This window comes from Monodon monoceros, unplaced genomic scaffold, assembly GCF_005190385.1.
Source record: "Monodon monoceros isolate NGI ecotype Baffin Bay Population unplaced genomic scaffold, NGI_Narwhal_1 Super_Scaffold_12, whole genome shotgun sequence".
NCBI classification, from domain to species: domain Eukaryota; kingdom Metazoa; phylum Chordata; class Mammalia; order Artiodactyla; family Monodontidae; genus Monodon; species Monodon monoceros.
This window is the reverse complement of record NW_021703768.1, coordinates 115,145,290-115,158,110: the sequence shown is the minus strand read 5'-3', so window position 1 is coordinate 115,158,110 and position 12,821 is coordinate 115,145,290. Positions and strand designations below refer to the sequence as shown.

Here is a 12,821-nt window from a genome sequence, read left to right as displayed (position 1 = left end):
GCAAAAAGAAACTCTTGGATATAATAAAAAGTTGACTTAAAAAAAAAAAAAAGCAGAGTTGCTGCTTTCTGAAAATATAGCTGGCCATAGTTTCCCCCCTCTTCTTCAGCTCATTCTTTTTCCTTTTCTCTAGTTCTCTTTTTCTTTTTCTGGGTATATTTAGGTACAGTAAAATATGCCTTTTTTTTTTTTTTTGCGGTACGCGGGCCTCTCACTGTTGTGGCCTCTCCCGTTGTGGAGCAACAGGCTCCGGACGCGCAGGCTCAGCGGCCATGGCTCACGGGCCCAGCCGCTCCGCGGCATGTGGGATCTTCCCGGACCAGGGCACGAACCCGTGTCCCCTGCATCGGCAGGCGGACTCTCAACCACTGTGCTACCAGGGAAGCCCAAATATGCCCTTTTTATTGTGCATTTCTATGAGTTGTTTAAACACCATATTCAGTTAGGTTTTTGTAATCACATTTGTAGGAGGGATGGAAAACAAAGGTTGTCTAAATTTCAGTTATATTTTTAAACTTTTTTGTTTTGGAAGGCTGACATACCTGTAAGCAAGGTAAAGCCAAGAACCATACTCAGGCAATGATCTAAAAGGTAAAGTAGAAAAAAAAATGTTTTTCTCCTGAATGATCTGAGGGGTAGGAAAGCGACAGCATCATTTAAGTGTTTATATAACACTGCTTATTCACTGTCCCTACCTTTACCAATCTAATCTCTGAAAAGAATCTAACATCCCAATTATCTTGCATTTATCCTGGTTTTCTAAATGTCTCTCAAACATGCTTGTGTTGTCTCCCACCATCCCTATCCTCCTTCTATATGTAAGGCTTATACTAGACATACATTTCTTTGAAGCTTTCCTAGTCAATAGAAATTAAACCAAAAATGGGTCCTCAATAAGGTGGTATGGAGGATTATTTCAAAACAATGTAGGAAAAAACTGTTACTTTAGAATTTACAGTTTAGATGGAAAAATAAGTTATGGTCTTATTCTCTTTCAGAAATTCACCTTTTACTATTTTACATTTATTTGGATGACTCTGAATTCCTTCAGGTCTAATCTCTCATCTGACCTATAGTCTTGGGCATCCCAGAAAACAGTGCCACATGAATATCCCAGTATCACCTTAAACATTAACAACTATGTTCATCATCTCCCCCACTTCCTCCAAAATAGTTTCTTTTGTTAGATTTTTCTAGTTCTATTTGTAAGGTCGGATCTTAACAAACGGCACCGCGAAACAGAGGAAAGCTTCAAGAGAGCTTTATTAGGGAGCGCTCCCGGGTGAGGTTCACTGGTCCGAGAGAAACGGGCCAGAGAAGTCGCACCCGGGCGAGGGTTGGGCAAGATTTTATAGGGGAAGAAGGGAAAGGGGTGTGGTGAATCTGGGAGGGCGCAGGGTATTCCTTATTTGGTGGTCTTTTCGGGTATCCTGGGGGACTGTTAGTCCCGCCCCTCGAAAGGCGGGAAGGCTGGGCCGGGTGCAAAGTCCCCAGGTCAGTTCCTGGAACTGGGTGGTCCGGAAAGTCTCCAGGTCAGTTTTTGGAACTGGGTGGTCCGGAGAGTTTCGGTCTGATGCAACCTGTGAATCTGATTGTGTTCCCCTGCCTCGGGCCAGTTGGCCTTACACTATTATGCTGCAGTTTTTGGCTTCCAGATTTCAAACACTGGAATGCTTTTATTTTCCTCATTCTTTATCAATTGGTTAGCAAATCCTGACTTACCTGAATTGTGTTTTGTAATGACAAGGTAGTAGTTTCCTATTGTCCTTCTCTTTTAATTTTTTCAATGGCACTTATCACTATCAAACATGCTGTATACCATTCTTATTTATTGTCTGCTTCTCCCCACAAGAATATAAGTTCCATGAGGGCAGAGATTTTTGTCTATTGTTTACTGCCCTGTTCCCAGCACTCGGTATAGTATTTATTGGATAAATTGAGCACTTACTATGTGTCAGGCACTGTGCTCTGCGTTTACATGCAGAATCTCATTTAATTTTTATCACAGTGGGTAGATGTTTTATGTTTTGATTTTCAGATAATAAAACTTATAATAATTTAATTTTAAAAAGGTTAGGTGACCTGTCTGAAGTCACACAACTTGATGGTCACATGGTTAGTAGGTGTTAGAGCCAGACTATAGATTGTCCCCAAACTTGGAAGCCTATCTGTATGCCTCTGAAATAATATTCATACTCCTTAATCTAAATTTCAAAACATTCCATAATACCAAGACCCTTATTTTACTTTTTAATGTCAAAAACCTCCTGATCCAGTCAAACTGGTCTACTCATTGTCCCTGGGAGCTTATAAATTTCCTCCAGATTTTGTTCAGATAAACTCCCTATAGAAATCTTATCTAGCCTTTGACTCTGCGATTCAGTGCAACTTCTACCTCTTTAATCATTTCTGAATACATTCCATTCCAGGATACAGTGAGGAATTCCTCTTCTAATTTACCACATGGTTTTTGGGCTTTCGGTCACATGTCTTACACCGTGTCGCACTCCTTGTATCTTGCTTGGCACACAAAAGGTTCAATAAATGGAAGCCACTGTAACTTTCTTGCATTCCCATCTGGGTCCGTAAGGCAGTTCTCAGGGGTGCGTAATACTTAACATACAGTGTTCATGTGTTTAACTCCCTCGGCTCCCAGTCCAATTGGAAACTCCTTTAAAAACCTAACGTTTGGGCTTCCCTGGTGGCGCAGTGGTTGAGAGTCCGCCTGTCGATGCGGGGGACACGGGTTCGTGCCCCGGTCCGGGAAGATCCCACATGCCGCGGAGCGGCTGGGCCCGTGAGCCATGGCCGGAGCCTGCGCGTCTGGAGCCTGTGCTCCGCAACGGGAGAGGCCACAACAGTGAGAGACCCGCGTACCGTAAAAAAAAACACCCCAAAACCTAACGTTTTAGTTGGGAAGGAAGCTCGCACAGATAACGTAAACATATAAAAATATGTGTACCGGGCTTCTTTGGTGGTGCAGTGGTTGAGAGTCCGCCTGCCGATGCGGGGGACACGGGTTCGTGCCCCGGTCCGGGAAGATCCCACATGCCGTGGAGCGGCTGGGCCCGTGAGCCATGGCCGCTGAGCCTGCGCGTCCGGAGCCTGTGCTCCGCAGCGGGAGGGGCCGCAACAGTGAAAGGCCCGCGTACCGCGAGAAAAAAAAAAAAGAAAAAAATATGTGTACACTGGGGTAATATGAAAATGTCCTCTGTCTGAATGCGCGAAGGGAGACCGAGAGGAGTGTCGCGGGAGGGCTTCACGGACGGCCTAGGGGTGGCGGGGGTTTCGCGCCACGCCTTGGTCGGAAAGTCTGGAGGCGCGCTGCTGTCCTTCACATGGCCTCGGGCTCTCTTTTGCGCAGGGCCACGTGCCGGCGTTTTAGTCTAATCGCCGCTCTGGCCCACTATAAACGGTTAATAACTGCCTTCCCCGACTAGGCCTCTTCCCTCCATCTTTGTGCGGACGGGAGGGGCGAGGACGCCAGGTGTAGCGGCCCGGCCGAAACACGGCAAATAAATCCGGACCCCCAACCCCAACAGTCAAGTTTTCAAAAAGCCCGCGCGTGGCGCCCCAGGCCGCATCCGTTGGGAACGTCCCCCAGCGCGTCCCCTGTTCGACCCCTCCCCCATTTCCCACCCCGCGGCCAGCCCAGCGCGGGAGGAGGCGTGGGGGTGGCAAGCGAGCTCTGCACGCTAGGGGCGCCGGGGCCAGCGCGCACCGGGGAGCGCGCCCGTCCAGCAGCTGCCGCAAACGGAAGTGGGTGCGAGCGGATCGCCGTGATTGGCTGAGCTGACACGTCTCTCAAGGGGCTGGCGCGAACGCCACTGCGGAGTTTGGCGAGGGGACACGGCTAGGGGAGGGGGAAAATCACCGGGAACAGCCGCGGGGCTGGGGGCAAATGAATCGCAAAGGTTCGCTAACTGCAGGGAGAGTCCCTAGTCAGGGCGAACTGAGGATCCTGGGGTTGAAAACGGGGCGGTAGAGGCGGTGGTGGGCGCAGCGTAGGCCGAGGGCTTGAATAGACCGCGGAGGGCGGGGAGTCCGTGACCTAGAGCGGCGCGGCAGCGCGGTAGGCGGGACTAATGAGAGCGAGGCGGGGATTGGCGGGCAGCCCTGGGCTGTCGTACGTCCGCGGTGACGCACGCCTCGGCGAGGGTGCGCGCGCGTTCAGCGGCCTCTTTGTGTGGTGCCCAGATAAGGGAGCGGAGGTGGCGGTAGCGGCGTCCTCGCTTGCCTTCAACTCTCCTCGGCTCGCCCTCTAGCCGGCACCTTTCCCCTTCCCTTCCCCTTCCTCTCTTCCTCTTTCCCTTCCCTTCCCTTCTTCCCTTCCCCGTCGGTGACCGGCGGGGGCGGCTCCAGCGACGGCTGGGCCCAAGCTGTGAAGAAGCCTTAGCTAACGATAACGGCGACGGCGAAACCTCGGAGCTCGCAGGGCGGGGGGAAGGCCCGGGCCGTGGAGATGGAGAATTCCCAGCTGTGTAAGCTGTTCATCGGCGGCCTCAACGTGCAGACGAGTGAGTCGGGCCTGCGCGGCCACTTTGAGGCCTTTGGGACCCTGACGGACTGCGTGGTGGTGGTGAACCCCCAGACCAAGCGCTCCCGTTGCTTTGGCTTCGTGACCTACTCCAATGTGGAGGAGGCCGATGCCGCCATGGCCGCCTCGCCCCATGCCGTGGACGGCAACACGGTGGAGCTGAAGCGGGCGGTGTCCCGGGAGGATTCGGCGCGGCCCGGTGCCCACGCCAAGGTGAAGAAGCTCTTTGTCGGGGGCCTTAAGGGAGACGTGGCCGAGGGCGACCTGATAGAGCACTTTTCGCAGTTTGGCACCGTGGAAAAGGCCGAGATTATTGCCGACAAGCAGTCTGGCAAGAAGCGTGGTTTCGGCTTCGTGTATTTTCAGAATCACGACGCGGCAGACAAGGCCGCGGTGGTCAAGTTCCATCCGATCCAGGGCCATCGCGTGGAGGTGAAGAAGGCTGTCCCCAAGGAGGATATCCACTCCGGTGGGGGCGGAGGCGGCTCCCGCTCCTCCCGGGGTGGCCGGGGCGGTCGGGGTCGGGGCGGTGGTCGTGACCAGAACGGCCTGTCTAAGGGCGGCGGCGGCTACAACAGCTACGGTGGTTACGGCGGCGGCGGTGGCTACAACGCCTACGGAGGCGGCGGAGGCGGTTCGTCCTACGGTGGAAGCGACTACGGTAACGGCTTCGGCGGCTTCGGTAGCTACAGCCAGCACCAGTCGTCCTATGGGCCCATGAAGAGCGGTGGCGGCGGCGGTGGAGGAGGAGGCAGCAGCTGGGGAGGTCGCAGTAACAGTGGACCTTACAGAGGTGGCTATGGCGGTGGGGGTGGGTATGGAGGCAGCTCCTTCTAAAATTTTTTTAATGCCTGGGAGTGGCTATAGGGGTAGCTGTTTTCAACCGCCCAACTAGGGTCGACTCCTAAGTCCTTTCCCCTCCCACCGCCTTCCCCGTTTTGCCCTTGGGGAAGCCACTTCTTAGGCTGTTCACCCTTGGGGGTGTTGCCCTGTTTGCCTGCCACCTCCCTTGTCTCCCTCTGAAGATGGACTTGGCCCCACATACACATTTTTGTGTTACAGTCATTGATGGACTCTATTTTTTTATTATTACTTGGACCTTGGTCGTTTTTATACTAGCAAGATGTCTTGTTTTAATTTGTGTTTTTTTTGGGGGGAGGGAGTGAACTTGCTGATTCTGTAGCAAAACCTGGGCGGGGGTTGGGCGGGTTAGTTTACTTTGTTGTAAGGACTTGATATCTGGCTACAGCGTTTTCTATGAAATCTCCTTGGATCCCATGCCCGAAATTTGGAAGCATATGTACAAAAATCATTTTTACGTTTTATTTTTAATAAATCATTGTGTTTGACCGTACATGTCTAACATTTTTTTTTAGGATCCATTCCGTACCGTTTTAAGGGATGTTAGTTGAAAAATTTTCTTGTTAATTCTTGATGTGTACTTCGAGAAACTTTTAAAAGGTCCTGTGGGTTTTTTTTTTCTTCTTCTTGCTGTTGCCCTGGTAGTGACGTGTTGAATTTTATCCCTTACAGGTAAAACTTTTGAAGTGGTGGATGTGGCTTTTTAAAATCTTTAGTTTCTTTGCATCCATCTCTTGTACTAAGTAATTTGCTTATCATCTTGACATGGTCACTTCTTTCTATGAGAATTTACCTCAAAGTATGTACCGTGTAGTTCTAAAGAAATAGTTTGTATTAAGCATGTGTTTTCATTCATATGAACTGTTTAAAAAAATTTCAGATGGACTAGTTTCATCCCTCTTACTGGTTTGTCTGTAATGAATGGTTACAAATAAGGGTTATATTTTATCCTCAAACTAAAAGCGTTTTTGTATTTTCAGAGCAGGTTTAGACGTTTTTCTTTTTCCCCTCTAGCTGAACTGTTGTCCTTATGGAAATCCTTCCCCCAGCCTTTGTGGCACCATCTACTGGCAGAATGGCAGTATATCTGCAAAACAATTCGTTTAAAAACTTGTTTAGGACAGTTGCATCAGATTTAGAAGTTTTGCCATCAAAAATCTGTGCAGACTTTGGTTATACATTTACTTGTAACTAAGATGGGATTTACAGGAATGTAGTTAACAGTCAATATCACAATTGCCCTTTCTACATGAGATTTGAAAATGTAAACTGCTATGCATAGCTTGGGCAGTGGCCCCATATTGCTATGGCGACTAATGAACCAGCTTCGTGTACTGGTATCTTAGGTGCAAGTTGTAAAGCAAAATATCTGTGTTTTCTGCTTGGTTAACAAATGTGTATTTGTAGCCCTTTCATGCAATAGAATTCAAGTTGTTGTTTATAAAAAGCAAAACAGAACAGTGATACCAGAGAAAATTGCCTTCCTGGATAGACATACAGAATAGCAACGTTTATGGATATCACAAATAAAGAATTCAATCCTTTACATGATTGAGTGAGAGTATGTATAACCTGGTGGGTGGGTTCAGAGTACCTATTAATCCAGTACCTACATTTTGATTTAATGTTATGGTAGAATATTTGACTGGAGTTTTGTGGTTGAAAGCCCAAAGCTAGCTGTATTAAGCTTTCTGAAGGGAGATTACTGGGCTTTAAAGTAAAAAAATATATTGACCCTTTTCCTCTTAATTCTTGTTGCTGTATATTAAGATTTAATTCTTGCCAAAAGTTTTTTTTTCTAATTGCTAGGGTTCTGCTTTCAGGAGACAGGAAGTACGGTCAAGATTGCTAGGCTGCTTAGTGGTCACTTTGACAAAGGGTAGCTGATACTTGGTACAAATACTTAAGTACCTCTACAACAAACGGGGTAGATATTTTTGCCTATTGAATAAATAAGCAACGTAGTCAAATTTTGCACTCACATGGTTTTACAATTTGCTTAAATTTCTGTTTTTTACTCAGTAAAATGCATCATACTGCCTTTTTTTATGTGGTGATTTGGTTCAGCTTTTTTGGGGGGTCCTCTAAGATATAGAAAATGATATGTGTAAATTTTTTATCATAATTATTACTCTGCTTGTATTTTACTCAGTTTTAAGGGGAAGATCTGTTTCTTCTGGTTCAATTGGAATAGTCCACCTCTTGGAGGGTTTTCATAGTGTAATAAGGTTACTGTCATTTTGTATTTCCAACGTAGTGACTTGTAAAAAAAATTATGTTAAAGGATTTTCTCTTAATTAGAAAAATGACAGCGTTCTGTTCATGGTATATTACCATTTCATTGTCATGTGTATACCTTTACAAATTTATACTCTGGATTGGTATTTAGTGAAGGTAAAAGTAGTGGTATTTAGTCTTCCCAGAATTCCTCTTGTCAATTTTATGCAAGCATTTTTGGCATGTGGGACTTATTTAGTCTTATGTTTTGATTTCTTTCACCTGTAAGAACTATCTGACCATTACTACTTCAAATTTAATTAAGACTTCATGGGAGGAGGTGGCACAGAACCTAATCAGTATTGAATATAATTTTTGTGCTATGCTTGAATTTAATTTGAAAGATTAGAAAAATAAAAATGAACCTTTTTTTTTCTCTCCCTATCGTGAAGAACTTTGCATTTACAGTGTTTTTAGTATAAAGTCAATGGTAGTCATTAGTTGGAAGTGGTTTAAAAGATTGATAGTAATTTCAGATATTAAAAAGCTTGCAAATGGTTAACGTTCATAGTGATAACAAAACAGGATGATATACTGATTGTTTCCTCCTATAACAGTGATTTAGAACACAGATTTCATATTTAAACCTTCACAATGAATTTTTGTTTTTAAGCAAGGTTAAAGGATTGAGGATACTTAAGAATTTGCTATTTATGATTATTTACCTCAAGACCAGAAATGGCAGTGTCAGTTATTTGATTTGTAGGCTTATATATCTTTTAAGTGTGCTTAATTTTCTCAAATTCGAGAATTTGCATTTTAAACTTATCTCTTTGCTGATTGAAAGTGGGCATTTGGATGTTGAATTGATTTAAGCAAAATTGTATCTGGGTAATGTAAGGATTATTCCCCAAAAGACAGTATTTGCACTTAGAAAAGGTAAGTCTCTTTCTTCCATTTTAACCAACTTACTGAGTCAGTGTTAAGATTTTGGTCACTGGGAAAAATTATTTCTTTTCCCTGTTTTAGAAGGCTTTATTTTTTTTCTGAAGCAGGGCAACAAAGATTGCCTCTAAACCAGTGTAAGACAATGCCTTTTCCTTAGTGTCTTATTGCAGATTACATTGCTGTGCCTTTGTCTAATGCTTTATTAAAAGTGAACATAAATTGTAAATTTTTTTCCAATAAAAAGTCCCTTCTGTGTTATTTTAAAAAGTATAATACTGCATATTTGGATTGTACTTCAAGTCACAGAAAATACCAGTATTACTAGGAAATAGAAGAAACAGATGTTACTGAATCTTCTTGAGGCTGGTGTATTTTCAAAAATTAGAATTAAATACTTAACTGCTTGTAAACCAAACTAAAAGAATGAGTAAAAACCCTGCCAATATGAGCAAACTCTCTTCTGAAGGATAATCCTTGTTAATAGGCATATGTTCAGCTAGATCTTTTTTGTATGTACCTACATTAGTTTTTTTTTAATACATCTTTATTGGAGTATAATTGCTTTACAATGGTGTGTTAGTTTCTGCTTTATAACAAAGTGAATCAGTTATACATATGTCCCCATATTTCTTCCATCTTGCATCTCCCTCCCACCCTCCCTTTCTCACCCCTCCAGGCAGCCACAAAGCACTGAGCTGATCTCCCTGTGCCATGCGGCTGCTTCCCACTATCTACCTTACGTTTGGTAGTGTATATATGTCCATGCCTCTCTCTTGCTTTGTCACAGCTTACCCTTCCCCCTCCCCATATCCTCAAGTCCATTCTCTAGTAGGTCTGTGTATTTATTCCTATCTTACCCCTAGGTTCTTCATGACTTTTTTTTCTAAAATTGCATATATATGTGTTAGCATACGGTATTTGTCTTTCTCTTTCTGACTTAACTTCACTCTGTATGACAGACTCTAGGTCTATCCACCTCATTACAAACAAATAGCTCAATTTCGTTTCCTTTTATGGCTGAGTAATATTCCATTGTATTTATGTGCCACATCTTCTTTATCCATTCATACGATAATGGACACTTAGGTTGTTTCCATTTCCGGGCTATTGTAAATAGAGCTGCAATGAACGTTTTGGTACATGACTCTTTGAATTATGGTTTTTTTCAGGGTATGTGCTCAGTAGTGGGATTGCTGGGTCATATGGTACTTCTATTTGTAGTTTTTTAAGGAACCTCCATACTGTTCTCCATAGTGGCTATACCAATTCACATTCCCACCAGCAGTGCAAGAGTGTTCCGTTTTCTCCACACCCTCTCCAGCATTTATTGTTTCCAGATTTTTTGATGATGGCCATTCCCTGGTGGTGCAGTGGTTGAGAGTCCGCCTGCCGATGCAGGGGACACGGGTTAGTGCCCGGGTCCGGGAAGATTCCACATTCCTTGGAGCGGCTGGGCCTGTGAGCCATGGCTGCTGAGCCTGCGCGTCCGGAGCCTGTGCTCCGCAACGGGAGAGGCCACAACAGTGAGAGGCCCTCGTATCGCAAAACAGAAGCAAATACATTAGTTTTTAAAAGTAGGATTATATAGTTTTGCAGTTTGTATGTATATCATTGACATATCAGGGCAGATAGACCTTCCTCATCCTTTTTAATGCCTGTATAATGTTCCATAGCATGGCTGTACCATAGCTGTTGATGGACATGAGGCTTCTTCCTTCTCTTGCTGTTACAAATAATGCAGTGATTGTTCTTGTTGCACATCATGTTCTTGCTCATCACATATACACTTAGTTGATGAGATGGCTACCTTAGAGTTAAATGCGCTAGATAATGAGAATGCAGCAGTTCTCTGGTGTCATGTATTTTTTAGTTCTCGTGTATATTCAGGGAGGATACATGCTCATTGGCAGCATTGTTAAAGACTTAGGGTATATTCAACTAAAAGATTTTACTGAAAAACTTCAAAGCTATATTATACATGATAAAACAGTTAATTGCCTATGAAGACCATTGTATTCTTTCCTGTTTTCTCCCAGTACCTGTAGATAACCTATGTTAACAGTTTGTCTACTTCTAGTTCTTTTTATTTGCAGGGAGGTACATTTATCTTTTTTTAGGAACAAGAATTGAGTCATTTTATATATACATACATATATATATATTAACTTCAAAGACACCCATATCTGTACATATAGCTCTGTCTCATATAACTGGTATTCTATAGTAGAGATGCACTATAATTTATTGATTAACATGTTTCCATATTTCCTCTGATTATAATTTAAAACTACTTTTGCAGGACTTGTGTTGCAATTTGCAATGTACCAAGGAGGATCAGCCCATGCTCACAAGGTACCCATAGGTTTTGTTTGAGTAGGGGGAATTTAAATAATCATGATAGAGTGTGAACATTTTAGTCAGAGATAGGTATGAGCAGTAGTGATGACTTTTTGTGGGTCAAGAAAATTGTTAACCTTTGGACTAGTCTTGACATTAGGACTAGGTAGATGAGTTGGCAAAGAGTGTTCCACAACTTATGCCAAAACACAGAGCACGATGTATTGGGCTCCTTAACAGTTTTTTCTTAGATTGCTGGACCACGAAGACTTTAGAAGCACGTCGTCCATTTTTATTTTGCATTATTTTATGACTCACGATTTTTGCTAAGCATTAATAGAATCAGCTTAAGGGAGATGGGACATATTCAGTGATAGAAACACAAATCAGTTGAGATCTTAAATGGCAAGTGATGATCACTATATATTAATGAATATTTCCATAAGGAGTGTAATTCATAGTTTGGAGACCCCCTTTATTAAGCCATAGTTAGCAGTATTCTCACTATTCTTCCTCCATTTTCTTCCTTTAATATGTCTTCCCTATATTTTGACTTACTGATTTTAAAATATAGTTTTGATAGTAACTTTTGCAGTAAACAGTTTCTGATAAAACTTAATTTGCTATAATTGAAAGCTTAATATGTACTGTAAATTTTGTTTTAAAAATTAACAGTTTTATAATTTGTGGGGAGGCAAGGTTAGTTTGAAGAATAATAAGTGGGCATGAATTATTAGCTTCAAATTGAATTTGAGCTTAGCACATCCTGGATGTTCTTGGTGCTTAAATATAGTCTCTTACTAAATATAATTTGTGGAAGTATCTCGTTGGGAAATATGACTTATTGCTCATTTTCAAGAGAGGCACGCAACTGGTTTGGGAAAATTAGTCTTTGACATTTGGGGCCTACTTGTGGGTGAGCTTCAGATTCTTCCTAAATGAGAAGTTAAATGCTACCAGATAAAACATTTATCATAAAAAAGATATTAGAAAGCTGGTTTTGAGAAAGGAATCCCATAATAGCAAGGCTAAAAAGGGCAGTTGAGTCTCATGTACTGACCTATTCCATATACTTTTTAAACTTGCACCTGGAGCTGAATGGTTTGAATCTTCAGAGAGGAAAAAAGGATTCAAGAAGATTCCTTTTTTTTTTTTTTTTCAGTTCTGTGCTCCGTTCTTTACTCAGGCAGATTTTCTTTGGCCCCTTTGATTCTTTTACCACTTTGTAAGGTTTGCTTAAAAAATAAAAATTCTACCTGTAATGGGTTTGTGTCATGGTCTCCTGCTCTAAAATTATCTGATGTGAACTTGTACCATTTGGACAGTATGCTTATTTCCCAGTGTTTACTGTCAATTTCATTAGGTATTGATTACCTTCTTTGTGCAAAACACATCTAGGATCTGGAGATAGACAGCTGTAAGACTAACAGGGTTCCTGTCTTCATGTAACTTGCATTCTGTTGGGAATTCTATTTCTTTTGAAATCTTGCATCTTTTTCAGCATCGTGGCATCATCTCAGATTGTTCACACCATACAAACAAATTGGAGTTAGTCCCATTGTCATTTAGTATATATCCTCTGATGAAAATTGTCTCACTCCTTTATTGGTTACTTGTTATTTGGATACCATATGAAAGGTATATTTTTTTCTTTGATGCTTATGTTGCAAATGTAATTTGCCTCAGTAGGCATCTGATTTAGTATTTCATAGTCCTTAAGGACATACATTTTGGTATCAGGTAGAACAGGTTCTTTTCTTGACCCGGTCACCTTGTTCCATGATCTTGAGCTAATTGGCCTGAACCTCAGTTTCCTTGTCTTTAAAAAGGAGAGACTACTATTAATACCTGTCTCACAGAGTTGTTGAAGGAATTCAGTGAAAGAATACATGTAAAGGGCATACTGTCATCTCTGGTATAT

General features: G+C 43.0%; 1 protein-coding gene across 1 annotated transcript; it reads left to right on the top strand.

The window, feature by feature from the left end:
* Positions 1-4,184: 4,184 nt before the first annotated feature.
* HNRNPA0 (heterogeneous nuclear ribonucleoprotein A0) lies at positions 4,185-5,891 on the top strand. Its single transcript, XM_029218564.1, has one exon. The coding sequence runs from the start codon at positions 4,463-4,465 to the stop codon at positions 5,372-5,374; it is 912 nt and encodes a 303-aa protein (XP_029074397.1). The 5' UTR covers positions 4,185-4,462; the 3' UTR covers positions 5,375-5,891.
* Positions 5,892-12,821: the final 6,930 nt, after the last annotated feature.

What these genes read in the sequence shown, in the direction of transcription:
- HNRNPA0 (XM_029218564.1), top strand. Translation starts at nt 4,463, where the DNA reads ATGGAGAATTCCCAGCTGTGTAAGCTGTTCATCGGCGGCCTCAACGTG.